This window comes from Mobula birostris, chromosome 4 (assembly GCF_030028105.1).
Source record: "Mobula birostris isolate sMobBir1 chromosome 4, sMobBir1.hap1, whole genome shotgun sequence".
Classification (NCBI taxonomy): Eukaryota; Metazoa; Chordata; class Chondrichthyes; order Myliobatiformes; family Myliobatidae; genus Mobula; species Mobula birostris.
This window is the reverse complement of record NC_092373.1, coordinates 173254144-173270551: the sequence shown is the minus strand read 5'-3', so window position 1 is coordinate 173270551 and position 16408 is coordinate 173254144. Positions and strand designations below refer to the sequence as shown.

Genomic DNA, 16408 nt, shown 5'->3' with positions numbered 1-16408 from the left:
CCTTCTTATTCTGGCTTCTGACCCCTCCCTTTCCAGTACCGATGAAGGGTTTCGGCTGTTTATTTCCCTGCACAATGCTGCCCGACTTGCTGAGCTCCTCCAGGATTTTGTGAGTGAATGCACCATCACTATTGATATTAGTTAATCACACACACCAGGATACAATGAAAAACTTCTGTGTGCCACCCATACAAATCGTGCCATGCATCGAAGTAGTCAAAAGAACACTTAGTTAATAAGCTGAGAGGTTTGAGGGAACCTGCAGATAGTGACTTCCCCCACGAGTCTGCTGCCTTTGCCCTTCTCGTTAGCACAGGATACGAATTTTGAAGTTGGTGTTGAAAGATACACGTGGAATTTTACAACAATGAACATGCAAACCAATAATTTGCATTATTTAGAATTAATTCCCTCTGCTACATGACTCTCCACTCAAGGAAAAAGTGAACAATACACACAAAATGCAGGAGGAACTCAGTAGGACAGACAGAGAGGAATAAACAGTCAACATTTCGGGCCAGGACCCTTCATCAGTTCATAACCTTCACCTATTGTAACCAGGCGATAGATGAAACCAGGTGAGGAGTCAAATCTTGAGGGAATGCCTTCACTGCTGGGAATTTACCAGCTTAAGTACACCTCCATAAGTCAGTCTCCCATTCATTTTCTCCCCCCTGTCAGTACATAGCTAGCACACTGAGAATTGGTCCAGAGTTAGTGGTATGTTCCTTGTGAGAGATTTAGGAACCTGGGGAAACTTCTAATCTCCCTGATAGCTACACCTGCACAGTGCACTGAGCTGCAGCTCCTTAGAGACCATGTGAGGGAACTGGAGTCGCAGCTGGATGACCTTCGGCTCAGACAGGAAAATGACGTGGTGACGGATTGAGGTGACCACCTCCCCGTAGCCCCCAAGTTGCAGGTACCTGGGTAACTGCCGAGAGAGGGAGAGGGAGAGGGAATAAGCAGCCAGTGCAAAGCACTCCTGTGGCTGTTCCCCTCAACAAGTAAACCACTTTGGATACTGTTGAGGGGGATGACCTTTTGCAGTAAGCTGCAGTGACCCGATCTCAGGCACTGTCTGGGCTCTGTGGCTCAGAAGGAAAGGTGCGGGGGGGGGGGGGGGTTAGAAGAGCGCAGTTGTAATATTCCACAATTAAAGGAACAGACAGCAGATTCTGTGGACTTGAAAAGAGACAACTGGATGCTATGTTGCCTCCCAGGTACCAGGATCGGTGATGTCTGGAATCGGGTCCACAGCAAGGGGAAGGGTGAACAGCCAGAAGTCGTGGTAACATATTGGTACCAATGAGATAGGTAGGAAGAGAGAGGAGGTCCTGAAGAAAGACTATAGGGAGTTAGATAGAAAGCTGAAAAGCAGGACCTCCTCTGGATTGCCGTCTGTGCCACGTGCCAGTGAGGGTTAAAATGGGATGATTTGACAGGTGTGACTGAACAATTGGCGCAGGGGCAGAGTTTCAGATTTCTGGATCTTTGGGATCTCTCCTGGGAAGGAATGAACTGTACAAAAAGGACTGGTTACACCTTTATAAAAAGGAAGGGGACCGATATCCTTGCGGGCAAGTTTTCCAGAGCTGTTGGGCAGCGATGGGAACCAGAGAGAGAGGGCTGAGGATGGGGCAGCTGGTATACAATTAGATGCAGTGTGTAGAAAGACTCGGAGGAAGAGCAGGCAGATGATAGGGAAAAATCTCACCTCCCTTTTATTCTTTATATATCTGAGTCACGGCTGAAAGAAGATCATAGTTGGGAGTTAAACATCCAAGGATACACGATGCATCAAAAGGACAGGCAGGTAGGCAGAAGGGGTGGGGTGGGGTGGCTTTGCTGGTTAAAAAAATGAAATCAAATCCTTAGAAAGAGCTTTCCTAGGATTGGAAGTTGTTGGATCCTTGTGCGTCAAGTTAAGAAACAAAGACACAAGAAAGCAAAAATTAGTAAGAAGGTAGAGGATTGGTAATTATTTTAAAAACAAACAACAAAACACAACTAAAAAGCTATAGGGAGAGAAAAGATTAAACATGTAGGTAAGCTAGCCAATAATATAAAAGAGTATACAAATAATTTTTTTTTCCAGATATATAAAGAGTAAGAAAGGTGAGAGTGGATATCAAACTGCAGGAAAATGGCACTGGAGAGGTAGCAATGTGGTCCAAAGAAATTGAGGATGAACTTAGTAAGTATTTTGTGGAAGACACTAGTAGAATGTCAGAAACTTGAGAGTGTCAGAGGTGAAAGTAAGTGTAGTTGCTGTTTCTATGGAGGTGATGCTTAGGAAGCTGAAAAGTCTGAACCAGATGGACTACACCCCAGCCTTCTGAGAGAATAGCTGAAGAGCTATATTATTAATGAGCTTTCAAGAATCACTAGCTTCTGGAATGATTCTGAAGGACTGGAAAATTGCAAATGTCACTCTACTTTTTAAGAAGGGAGGGAGGCAGAAGAAAGGAAACTATAGGCCCATTAGCCTGACTTCAGTGGTTGAAAAGATGTTGGAGTCTATTATTAAGGATGAAATTTCAGGGACTTGGAGGCACATGACAAAATATGCCTACGTTAGCATGTTTTCCTTGAGGGGAAATCTTACTTGAAAAATCTTTTGGAATTCTTTGAGGAAAAAACAGGTAGGATAGACAAAGGAGAATCAGTCTATGTTGTATACTTGGATTTTCAGAAGGCCTTTCATAAGGTGCCCAACATGAGGATGCTTAACAAGATAAGAGCCCATGGTATTATAGGAAAGATACTAGCATGGATGGAAGATTGACTGATTGGCAGAAGGCAAAGAGTTGGAACAAAGGGGCCTTCTATGGTTGGCTGCTGGTGACTAGTAGCATGCCACAGGGGTCGGAGTTGGGACCGCTTCTTTTTACATTATAAGTCAATGATTTGGATGAAAGAATTGATGGATTTGTGGCCAGGTTTTGGGACAATACAAAGATAGGTAGAGGGGCAGGTAGTGTTGAGGATAGGCTGTATGCAAAAAGACAAATTGGAAGAATGGGCAGGTGAAATATAGTGTGGGGATGTGCATGGTCATTCACTTTGGTAGAAGGAATAAAGGTGTGGACTATTTTCTAAATGGGGAGAAAATTCAAACAGAGGTGAAAAGAGACTTGTGAGTCCTTGTGCAGGATTCCCGAAAGGTTTATTTGTAGGTTGAGTCGGTGGTAAGAAAGGCAAATGCAACGCTAGCATTCATTTCGAGAGGACTAGAACACGAAAGCAAGGATGTAATGTTGAGGCTTTATAAAGCATTGGTCAGACCACATTTGGAATATTGTAAGCAGTTTTGGGCCCCTTATCCGAGGAAAGATGTTCTGGGCAGAGGAGCTTCACAAAAGTGATTCCAGGAATGAAAGGGTTAACATTGAGGCATTTTTCATGGCTCTGGACCTGTACTTGCTGGAGTTTAGAAGAATGAGGGGGACATCTCATTGAAACCTGCTGAAATTTGATAGAGTGGATGTGGAGAGGATGTTTCCTATAATGGGGGAGTCTCAGAAAAGAATAGGGATTCCCAAACTTTTTAATGTCATGGGCCAAGGGGTCAATGGACCCCAGGTTGGGAGCTCCTGGAATAGAGGCACATCCACTTAGAACAGAGATGAGAAAACATTTCTTTAGCCAGAGTGCAGTGAATCTGTGGAATTAATTGCTACAGACAGCTGTGCAGGCCAAGTCATGGGTATATGTAAGGTGGAGGTTAATAGGTCCTCGATTAATCAGGGCATCAGAGGTTACGGGAAAAAGGCAGGAGAATGAGGTTGAGAGGCTTAATAAATCAGCCATGGTGGAATGGTGGAGCAAAGTCAATGGGTTGAAATCCCTAATTCTGCTCCTATGTCTTGTGGTCTTATCAGGAAGTTGAGTAATCGAGTTCCTCCTGCATTTTGCATCTATGTGGGACAAGGGAACAAAAATGTTATCATGGTAGAGTTAAATGGAATAAACACAGAAGAGCATGGTCTAGTTTGGGTACATTTTCAAATCTGCTGTATGTTACATCAGGGTATTCAAAATCACAGTCAGCTATGCTCTAAATGGTTTAGAGAATCATCTATAAAAGGCAAGGAAATAATGTATTAATTCACCAGTGAAACCTTATCCAATTTTGATCGGTATACCTGGCAAAATGTGAAATGATGCTGGATTACCTGTCTCGCTTCCAATCAGTGGCTGGTTGGCAAGGTGATTGACAAACTCTGATAGTGAATGGAACTCACTAAAACCAAATTTGATTGTGCCGTCACTCCACTCAATCTGGAAGTGTTTGACGGAATCTTTGCCTCTGCAAAGGAAAGTTTAGAGCTGTGAGTGAAGTTCAACGTGAAACAAGGGACCACTTTCCAAAATAGTTGTTGGTTTTACAATTTCTCGATGTAGATATCACTAGGTTACTGGCTGCTTGAGCTCCAGTTTGCTGTCACCTTCACAAGCACCTAACTGATCTCTGATGCAGTTTTTTTCCCCCAAGAACCAGAGTCTGAAATGTATTAATAATGGATTAGATTTAGCACAGCTAGAATCAGAAGTCTCAGAATGCTGTTCAGACATGACCATGCTAGAAACACTTACAGCAGCTGTAAAACTCCAGCAGACATTTGAATATTTTATTAAATCACTGGGATATCTCCCTGCAGTATGTCCAGATCACAGGATGATTTGGCAAAGGCAGCTTCATAGATTCAGAATAATACTTCATGGAAACAGACCTTTAGGCACATATTGTCCATGACGAGCAAGATAACCATTGGCTCATGTTGGCAATGGGAAGACAGGATGAGTGTAGGTGTACAGGAAATGGAGATGTGGATGAGGGCAGCATCAATGGTGGAGGAAGGGAAACTCCATTCTTTGAAGGAATAGGATATTAATGTTTTGAAAAGGAAAGCCTCATCCTGGCAGCAGATGCAGCACAGACAAAGGAACTGAGAAAAGGGAATGGCATTTTTACAGGAGACAGGGTGGTTAGAAGTGTAGTCAAGATAGCTGTGGGAATCGGTAGGTTTATAAAAGATATCGGTAGACAACTGCTCTCCAGAGATGGAGACAGAGATTGAGAAAGGGAAGAGAGCTGTCAAAAAGATGGACCAAGTAAATAAGGGCATGGTGAAAGCTGGAGCAAAGTTCATGAAATTGATGAGCACAAGATGGGTGCACGAAGCACCAACAATGCAGTCGTCAATGTAGCACAGAAAGAATTGGGGAGCATTGCTAGAGAAGGCTGGGAACACGGACAGTCAATGAGAAAAGTTGGGGCCCACGCAGGTGCCATGGGTCCACTGAGTTTGGAGATCCACATGCAACACATCAACTTCCCCGCAATTTCCACCGATGGGTCCCTACCACCACACGCATCTTTACCTCTCCTTCTATGATTCCCTTTTCCATTGGACACTCCCCACTAACCTCCCTCCTGGCACTTATCCCCTTGCAAATGGCAGAAGTGCTGTACCTGCCCATTCGTCACCTTCCTCACCTCCATTCAGGGTCCCATACAGTTTCTCCAGGCGAGGCAACACTTCACCTGTTGGGGTCATCTACTGTATCCGGTACTCCCAATGTGGCCTCTTCTACACTGGTGAGACCCGATGCTGATTAGAGAACCACTTTGTTAAGCACCTCAGCTCCATCCGCAAAAAGTAGACTTTTGCAGTGGCCAGTCATTTCAATTCCTATCCTCATTCCCATTCCAGCATGTTGGTCCATGGCTTCTTCTGCTTCTACAATGTGGCCACTCTCAGGTTGGAGGAGCAACACCTCATATTCAAAGTAAATTTATTACCAAAGTACATATACGAGGGGTGATTGATAAGTTCATGGCCTAAGGTAGGAGGAGTCAATTTTAGAAAACCTGGCACATTTATTTTTCAACATTGTCCCCTCCTACATGTACACACTTAGTCCTGCGGTCATGGAGCATACGGATCCCTTCTTTGTAGAAGTCGGCATCTTGGACCTGCAGAAGTGGTCGACAGCAGGGGTGATTGATAAGTTCGTGGCCTAAGGTAGAAGGAGATGAGTTATACAGCTCTCGTTACATGCACATGCAGTTCAACTCTTTGAGTGGTTATGCAGAAAGTTTGAAGTTAATAACTCATCTCCTTCTACCTTAGGTGTCCTTCCATTCTGTGGTTGTGCCCTCTAGTCCTAGAGTCACTCACTATAGGCAACATCCTCTCCAAATGCACTACCTGGGCTTTTCAATAATCAATAGGTTTCAATAAGATTCTTAACCCCCCCCCCCCCCCCCACCCGACCCCATTCTTCTTAACTCCAGCAAGTACAGACCCAGGACCTCTTGGGAACACCCTCTGGACCCTCTCCAAGGCCAGTATATCTTTTCTTAGATAAGGGGCCCAAAACTGCTCACAATATTCCAAGTGTGGTCTGCCCAATTCCTTAAAAAGCCTCAGCATTACACCCTTGCTTTTGTACACTAATTCTCCCAAACGGAATGCTAACATTGCATTTGCCTTCCTTACTACCTACTCAACCTGCAAGTTGACCTTTAGGGAATTCTGCACAAGGATGTTCAAGTCACTTTGTACCTCTAATTTCTGGATTTTCTCCCCATTTCAAAAATAGTCCATGACTTTATTCCTTCCACCAAAATCCATGACCATACACTTCCCTACACTATATTCTATCTGTTTTCTTTGTCCATTCTCCTAATCTCCTAACCTGCTGAGTACCTCCAGCATTTTGCTTTTGCTCCAGATTCCAGCTTCTATGGTCTCTTGTGATAACTCCAAATATAATTAGATTGGAGAACACATAGTTAATGCGCATAATTAGGTTTAATTAAATCCAGAGATCTTGCTCTCACTACAAGTAAAATTGCTCACAATTAACACACACTCCCATAAACACGTTAGCTTAAGTAATTCCAGCAACCGTTTCATTGTCTTTGCGACCAACTGGAAGTCTAATAACTGAGCAATTTTCCGTCCCCAGTCTGATCTGCTTACCTTACCGACAGTGCGTACAAGTTTGGGGCATCCTGACTTTTCCTCAGAAGGTAGCTCCCATCGTTGCCATTGGACAGGAGAAGGGCCTCAGCAGCATGGCGAGAGAGGTCGTAGTGATACCAGCTGTCCGAGGAGAAGCAAACGAGATTAGTAGAAAGGCAATGAACTCTACATGGCTTTTTTTTGAAATCTAGGAGAGCCTCAGTTGTTCTGAATTATCTTGGGAGGAGATTGCTGTTGTGATTGTTCACATAATCTGCATTTATTAAACTCAACACAGTCAGCTTGTTTGACTTAGCTTGGCAAGTACCTGGTTTGCAGTCATTTATACACTCAATCATCTGCTCCAGAATTTTATGGGGACACAAGTAGTACCTAATGCAGGGATTCAACCCAAAATCTCGATAATTTCTCTTCCCCCTCCCCACAAACCATAGATGCACGTCCTGGGTGATGGGGGTCCTTAATAATGGACACCAGCTTTCTGAGGCACTGATCCTTGAAGATGTCTTGGATATTACAGAGTCCAGTACCCATGATGGAGCTGACTAATTTTACAATTTTCTGTAGCTTTTGATCCTGTGCAATAATAAGTAAAATAAAAAAATAATAATAAATACACAAGTAAATCAATTAACACACACAAAAAATGCTGGTGAACGCAGCAGGCCAGGCAGCATCTATAGGAAGAGGTAGAGTCGACGTTTCGGGCCGAGACCCTTCGTCAGGACGAACTGCATTTAAGATGCTGCCTGGCCTGCTGCGTTCACCAACATTTTTTGTGTGTGTTGCTTGAAATTCCAGCATCTGCAGATTTCCTCGTGGTTGTGAAGTAAATCAATTACATATATTGAATAGATTTTTTTTTAATGTGCAAAAAACAGAAATACTGTATATTTTAAAAAAAAAGTGAGGTACTGTCCAAAGCTTCAATGTCCATTTAGGAATCAGATGGCAGAGGGGAAGAAGCTGTTCCTGAATCGCTGAGTGTGTGCCTTCAGGCTTCTGTACCTCCTACCTGATAGTAACAGTGAGAAAAGGACATGCCCTGAGTGCTGGAGGTCCTTAATAATGGATGCTGCCTTTCCGAGACACCGCTCCCTGAAGACGTCCATGATACTTTGTAGGCTAGTATCCAAGATGGAGCTGACTAGATTTACAATCTTCTGCAGCTTCTTTCAGTCCTGTGCAGTAACCCCTCCATACCAGACAGTGATGCAGCCTGTCAGAATGCTCTCCACAGTACAATTATAGAAGTTTTTGAGTGTATTTGTTGATATGCTAAATCTCTTCAAGCTCCTAATAAAGTATAACCGCGGTCTTGCCTTCTTTATGACTACATCAATATGTTGGGACCAGGTTAGATCCTCAGAGATCTTGACACCCAGCAACTTGAAGCTGCTCACTCTCTCCACTTCTGATCCCTCTATGAGAATTGGAATGTGTTCCTTCGTCTTACCCTTCCTGAAGTCCACAATCAGCTCTTTCGTCTTACTGATGTTGAGTGTCAGGTTGTTGCTATGGCACCACTCCACTAGTTGGCATATCTCACTCTGTACACCCTCTTGTAACCACCTGAGATTCTACCAACAATGGTTGTATCATCAGCAAATTTATGGATGGTATTTGAGCTATGCCTAGCCACACAGTCATGGGTATATAGAGAGTAGAGCAGTGGGCTAAGCATACACCCCTGAGGTGCACCAGTGTTGATCGTCACCGAGGCGATGTTATCACCAATCCACACAGACTGTGTTCGCACATACAGGCTGTACATAGGCAGGTGTTCATAAGCTGGGCAAGACATGTAATTAACATTAGCCGATCTTCAGTTAACATTTAATCCCAACCTTGAAGTAAATAATTGAGAGGGTTTTGGTTAGTGTCGGGAGGGCCCTGAACCATGGCCCTTGCCCTGACAGCTCCTACAGTGGCTGCACCCAGTTTCAGTGCCATCACCAGCACTGTCTTCCACCTGCGATGCTGCTGCAGGTGAATTTTTCATTGCTCCTGTGCACATGACAATAAACTCTGCTTTGATTTTGGATCTAAGAACATGCCAGTAAGCATCGTCAGTCATTGGTAACACCTTCTGAGCCACATTCCCAGCACCTTCAGAACAGGCATAGTGGCATAGTAGCGTAGCAGTTAGTGTAATGCTTTACAACAAAGTTCAAAGTACATTTACTATCAAAGAATGCATAAATTATACAGCATTGAGATTCATCCGCGTACAGGCAGTCTCAAAGCTAGAACCCCAAAAGATCCCAACTTTTTTTTTTAAAAAAAAGACCAACACCCAAACCACAGAGAAAGAGAAAACACAAAACACAACAAAAGCAAGCAACAGCATTCCAAACCAAATTCAATCAGCAATCACGATTGGGATTCAATACCCACCACCCTGGGTAAGGAGTATGCACGTTCTCCCTGTGACAGTGTGGGTTTCCTCCCACATTCCAAAGTAGTACCGGTTAGGGTAGTAAACTGTGGGCATGCTATATTGGTTCCAGAGGCATAGTGACCCTTGGACTGTGATGGCCATTGGCACAAATGGCACATTCGCTGTATGTTTCGATGTACATGTGACAAATAAAGCTAAAGTCAATTGAATGGGTCAAAGGACAGGTGGCCCATCTGCCAATGAATGTGGCCTCAATTTTGCCCTTGGGATAAATATCTATATTACTCAGCCAGCACCCCAAATTAACACTCAGCAGACCTTGCTTCACTGCACCCACAGCTGTTGTGAGCCACAGGCTAAAACTGGGTCTGGACACCCTTGGGACCTGACAACAGAAAATGTCCCCAGTCATCTTCAGCTGAGCAAAAGATCTGTTCTAACTGGTGGAACAGTTAGCCGGTTGGCGGTGTAATGACATCCTCGTTCGACTTCAAGGCCAGTAGTCCCAGGATCGAATCTGGCCGGCTCCTTGCACCCATCCATGTTGGGATGAGTGTCGAGCTAACAACTTAGCCTCATAAAAATAAAAGACAAAATGCTAAAGAAACAGCACGGTTACTGCCCGAAGCACCACAAGGCACAAAGGGTAACTCAACAATGGTGGGACAGTCATGGAAAATGGAAGCCAGAGAGTTCAGAGAACTGTCTGTAACCCAAAGTTTCCATGTCAGAGAAACTGTCAGCTGAAATAGCAAAAGTCACACTGATCGGTTAATTAGCTGCAGGTTAGAGTAGATTTAAGCTTTATTTTAGATCTTCGTTAGCTGTTGCATAGAACTAGTGAATTGGTACAGATTCACATTGATTTGCCCAGCTATGCTAGTTTCAGGCTGGGTTTAGAACAACAAGCACCACCTCACAGGGCAAGCATTTGCTCACTGAACAATATCCTGCTGAGAGAATTTCCTGAAACTTAAATTACTAGCCTGTCCTACCAGCACAAAGTCCAAACTCCAAGTTCAGCAAACTGAAATGAGGGGCAGAGAAAGTTCATGCGTCAAATTCAAAGTAAGGAAGGTCCCCAGCTAGACAGATGACCTATTGCTGGAAGATATTAGTGTACCACAGCAAGTGATAGCATGGAAACCAATTACGGGAAATCCATGAACATAACTGAAAGCTACACTGACTGGTTCACTGGAAAAACTATCATTTCCTGATTACAAATCATCCAAATCTAATCAGAAAACTCAAATCTCTCCTCAGCCCCATCCTCTTTCATAATCTCCCCACCCACCCCCCACCCCACCAAGCACCTTGTAGGGGTAGATTTTTATGTTATATCTACTTTTCACCAAATCAAATCGGGAGGCTTGAAGAATTGCAGAAGTTCACAAACTATCAAAACCAACAGGATAAATGTTGCTTCCTGTTATCCCTACAGATACATATTAATAGCAAAACTGTCATTGGCAAAAGGGCTCTACTGATGAAGGGTCTCAGCCCGGAGGGTCGACTGTTCTCTTTTCCATAGATGCTGCCTGGCCTGCTGAGTCCCTCTAGCATTTTGTGTTTGTTCACTTTAATTATATAGAGATACAGCACTGTCCTTTAATTATATAGAGATACAGCACAGCCTACCGCTCAGCAAGCCACTGATTTAACCCTGGCCTAATCACAGAACATTTACAATGACCAATTAATCTACTAACCAGTAGGTCTTTGTTCTGTGGAGGAAACCAGAGCATCTGGAGGAAACACACACACACACACACACACACACACACACATACATAGAGAGGAAGAATGGACAAACTTCTTTTTTTAAAGTATAAGAGGACACCGGAATTGAACTCCAAACTCTGACACCCCGAAACGTGATAGCATCGCGTTAACCACTACGCTATTGTGATGCCCCAATTTTACATGTTTACATAAACCAGACAAAGAAAAGCCGTTCCAATTGGCCTGAGTCATAGAAAAGTACAGCACAGGAATAGACCCTTCAGCCCAACCAGTCTGTGCCAAGCTATTTAAACTGTCTAGCCCCATCGACCTGCATCTGAACCACAGCTCTCCATACCCCTCCCACCCATGTTCCGATCCAAACTTCTCTTAAATGTTGGAATCGAGCTCGCATGCACCACTTACATTGGCAGCTCATTCCACACTCTCACGACCCTCTGAGTGAAGAAGATTCCTCTCATGTTCCCCTCAAATATTTCAACTTTCACCCTTAATCCATGACCTCTAGTGGTAGTCCCACCCAAACTCACTGGGAGAAGCCTGCTTGCATGTACCCTACACCCCTTGTACTTTTGTATAACCCTATCAAATGCCCCCTTAATCTTCTTTGTTCCAAGGAATAAGGTCCTAGCCTATTCAATTTTTCCTTATAACTCAGGTCCTCCAGTCCTAGCAAAATCCTTCTAAATTTTCTCTGTACTCTTGCAAACTTATTTACGTTTTTCTTGCAGGTAGGTGACCAAAACTGCATACAATATTCCAAATCAGGCCTCACCAGTCTTATACAACTTCAACATAACATCCCGTCTACTATACTCAATACTTTGATTTTGAAGGACAATGTGCCAGAAGTTTGCTCTACCACATTTCTCAGTGCCTTATCATTCACAATGCAAGACCTATCCTGGTCGATCCTACTGAAGTGAAACAGCTCACACTTGTCTGCATAAAATTCTATCTGCCATTTTTCAGCCCATTTTTCCAGCTGGTCCAGATCCCACTGCAAACTCTGATAGTTTTCCTTGCTGTCCACTACACCCCCCATCTTGGTGTCATCCGCAAATTTGCCTATCCGGTTAACCACATTGATCCAGATCATTGATATAGATAACAAACAACAATAGACCCAGCACCGATCCTTGTGGCACACCACTAGTCACAGGCCTCCAGTCAGAGAGTCAACGTTCTATTACCACTCTCCAGCTTCTCCCACAAAGCCAAATACCTAATCTAATTTACTACCTCATCCTGAATGCCAAGTGACTGAAGCATCTTGACCAACTTGCCATGCAGGACCTTGCCAAAGGCCTTGCTAAAGTCCACATAGACAGCATTCACTGCCTTGTCTTCATCCACTTCCCTGGTAACATCCTGGAAAAACACTAAGATTGGTTGGATATGACCTGTCATGCACAAATCCATGCCGACTATCCCTAGTAAGTACCTGTCTATTCAAATACTCATTTATTCAGTCCTTCAGAATACCTTCCAATAACTTTCCCACAAGTGATGTCAGGTTCATTGACCTATAATTTTCTGGTTTATTTTTACAGCTTTTCTTGAACAGCAGAACAACATTAGCTATTGCCAGTCCTTCAGCACCTCATGTCGGTTACGATGATTTAAATATTTCTGCTAAGGCCACTACAGTTTCTGCGCTTGCCTCCCACAGGGCCTCAGGGAACATCCTGTCAGGCTGTGGAGATTTATCCACCCAAATTTGCCTCAAGACAGCAAACACCTCCTCCTCTGTAAGTTGTGTAGAGTCCACAACTTCACTGCAGCTTTGCCTCACTTCTATAGACTCTGAGTCCATCTCCTGAGGAAACAGAGATGCAAGAATTCCATTTAAGATCTCCCCAATTTGGTTCCGTGCATAGATAACCATTCCAATCTTCCAGAGGACCAATTTTCTCTATTTTCTTCCTTTTGCTTTTAACAAATCTGTATAATCCCTTGGGATTCTCCTTCATCTTGTTTGCTAAGGCAACCTCATGCCTTCTTTTAGCTCTCCTGATTTCCTCAAGTGTTCTCTTGCATTTCTTCTACTCCATAATCACCTCATCTGCCTCTACCTGCCATGCACTTTCCTTTCTCCCTTAACCAAGGCCTCAGGTTCCCTACTGTTATCTTTACTGATTCTGACAGGCATATACAAGATTCGTACTCTCAGAATTTCACTTTTAAATGCCTCCCACTTACCGAGAACACCTTTGCCAGAAAACAGCCCATCTCAATCCATACATGCCAGATCCTTTCCGAGACCAATTTTGATTGTATTTCTCCAATTTAGAATCTCAACCTGCAGACCAAACCCATCTTTTTTCCACATTTACTTTGAAATTAATGGCATTAAGATCACTAGATGCAAAGTTTCCCTACACAAACTTCAGTCACCTGCTCTGTCTCATTCCTTAATAGGAGATCAGGTATCGCGCACTCTCTCATTGGGACTTCTACGTACCAATATTAAAAAATTATTGAACACATTTGACAAACACTATCCCATTTGTTCCTTTTGCAGTATGGGAGTCCCAGTCAATGTGGAACCTACTATAACACCCTTATGTTTCTTGCAATAGTCTGTGCTCTCTCTAAAAAATTTATCCCTCCAAATCCCGCAGACTTTTGGGTGGTCTGGAAAAAAAAAACCCCATTAACACAGCTATAACTTTCTTATTCCTCATTTCTACCTCTAGAGCCTCACTAGACAAGTTCTCCAATCTGTCCTGATTTAGGACTGCCGTGGCATTTTCCCTGACTAGTAATGCCACCCCTCCCCCTTTAATCCCTCCCACTCTGTATCTAACGGAACCCCAGAATATTGAGCTGCCAGTCCTAGCCCTCCTGCAACACCATAATTCCATGTGTTGATCCATGCCCTGAGCTTACCTGCCTTTCCTACAATTCTAATGATAGTATTAATGTTCTTGCATTGACGATAAGAAGAATGGGGGTCGGGTGTGTTGGGGGGGGGGGGATAGAGACAGAGCCAAGATTAGTTAAGGGATACAAGGGCATACATATACATATAGGCTCAGGAGCTTGAAGACTCGTACGGCCAGGTTTGGGAACAGCTTCTTTCCAACTGTGATAAGACTGCTGAACTGATCCTGACCCGGATCTGGGCCGTACTCTCCGAATATCCGGACCTGCCTCTCGGTTTTTTTTGCACTACCTTACTTTCCCTTTTCTATTTTCTATTTATGATTTATAATTTAAATCTTTAATATTTACTATCGATTTGTAATCCAGGGAGTGCGAAGCGCAGAATCAAATATCACTGATGATTGTACGTTCTAGTATCAATTGTTTGGCAACAATAAAGTATAGTTATACAGGAAGGAAACAGGTCTTCAACCCAGCATATCCAGGCCAACCAAGTTGCCTACTTGAACTGATGCCAACTTGCCCACATTTGGCCTATATCAGCTAAAGCGTTTCTATCCATGTACCTGTCTAATCTGCACCTGCGCCTCTGGCAGTTTGTTCCACATGGTGCCACAGTCTGTGTGATGAAGTTGCCCCTCAGGTTCCGTTTAAATCTTTCCCCTCTCACCATAGGCTTCCAGTCTCAAGTTTTAGTCTGCTTTACACCAGGGTCAAAGACAGTGACTATTCATCTTGTCCATGCCTATCTTGATTTTAATAAAGGTCACTTCTGATCCTCCTACTCACTAGAGGAAAAAACCCACAACCTTTCCTTCCTGAAAACATCCTTGTGAATCCTTTCTGTATCTTTTCCAGCTTACTGGCATCCTATAGTTGGACACTCAGAACTGCACACAATACTCCAACAACTTGTTTCCCCTTTATACAGAGAGTGACATGGATATGGAATTTACAGCCTGTAAGATTGGTGGAAGCAGAGTTGGTGAGATCATCTGGATGGGTATCTGCAGGGTACAGGGATAAGGTTAGGAAAATGAGACTGACTGGATTCCTCTCTCTAGAGAGCTAGCAAGACTCAATGGGCCAAATAGCCTCTTCCTGTTCTGCAGTGAATCCAAAACAAGCTCCAAACTTGCACTATCACAGCTTAGTTACAGGATCCTGTTAGGTCAATGGATAACCAAACTAACGGTGGGATCAGATACAATGGAAACATTACCCATACAGTCAGTCGTTCGATAAACACCTGGGCGAATAAGCAGCCTGGTCCATCCTCGTCATTAAGCCTGATTACACCCACAGTTAGCAGGGATCGTTAAAAGCTGGAGAATTTGGCACGTAAAAATATTTTCCCTTCAAGTTATTTATGGCTTAACACATCAGGAAATAATTTTGAAAAAACAACTTAATGTGAACATATTCACAATTTAACAGCAAACCTGCACTATTAATAGCAAGTACATTTTACTGGTGTAACAATAATTGATTTCGTACAAGCATGTTCAACATTGGAATCTCAAAACTCAGGAATGCTTCTGACTCTATTTAAAAACTGTACACACAGCACAGCCCATACCAGCTAACAATTTGCAGAATGACCAGATAGGTCACTAGTTCAGTGATGTGGTCGAAGATTCAGATGCAGAAGATCAAATCTTTTGTCGCAGGACACCGAGCCTAAGATCAGCTCCGTCACAACCCCACTGAATGGTTAACGGACACACGGTCTGTTTCTGTCACATCTACCCCCAGCTGGGAACCCATCACCCTTATCACTCTGACTAAACCCACACAGACTCAGTTTAGCAACCTCCTTGTCTGTAACCTCCTTGTTACGCCACACATTAAAGCACATCTTTCCATAACCATCATAATTAACAACGAGGAAGCACATCTGTAAAAGGAATTCTTAAGCCTCATCTAAGCTGCATTTGCTATATAAAACCAACAATGCAACTGGAAGAGATTTATCAAAATGACCTCAAAAGATTATAATGGAGATTAAACATTTATTTAAATCTACCTCATTATGGCCTGGCACCGTATTGACTACCTGCACTGCACTCTATTTGTAACTGTAACACTTTATTCGGCATTCTGTAGTTGTTTATCCCCTGTACCAACTCAGTGTACCATTGTGATGAAACGATCTGTATAGAAAGCAAGCTTTTCACTGTACCTCAGTAGGTGATGATAGTAAACATATAACAAAATTCACAGAAAGCTGCAGATGCTGGAATTCTGAAATAAAAAGAAACAGCAAATGCTGGAAACACAGCACCAGTCAGGCAGCATCCACGGACAGAGAAACAGAATTTGTGATGCTTCATCGTAATAGACGCTGCACTGATGGACGAATGGACAAGCATTG

The 16408-nt window shown here is 43.3% G+C and overlaps 1 protein-coding gene across 2 annotated transcripts in view; it reads right to left on the bottom strand.

The window, feature by feature from the left end:
- The window catches only part of dapp1 (dual adaptor of phosphotyrosine and 3-phosphoinositides), an 86906-nt gene that overhangs the window by 18065 nt on the left and 52433 nt on the right, over positions 1-16408 (bottom strand). For both annotated transcript variants that reach the window (XM_072256477.1, XM_072256478.1), the window contains exons 2-3: positions 6996-7118; positions 4179-4312 (exon numbers count right to left, since the gene is read on the bottom strand). In XM_072256477.1, coding sequence (XP_072112578.1) covers positions 4179-4312; positions 6996-7118 — 257 coding nt within the window. The remainder of the gene's footprint in view (positions 1-4178; positions 4313-6995; positions 7119-16408) is intronic.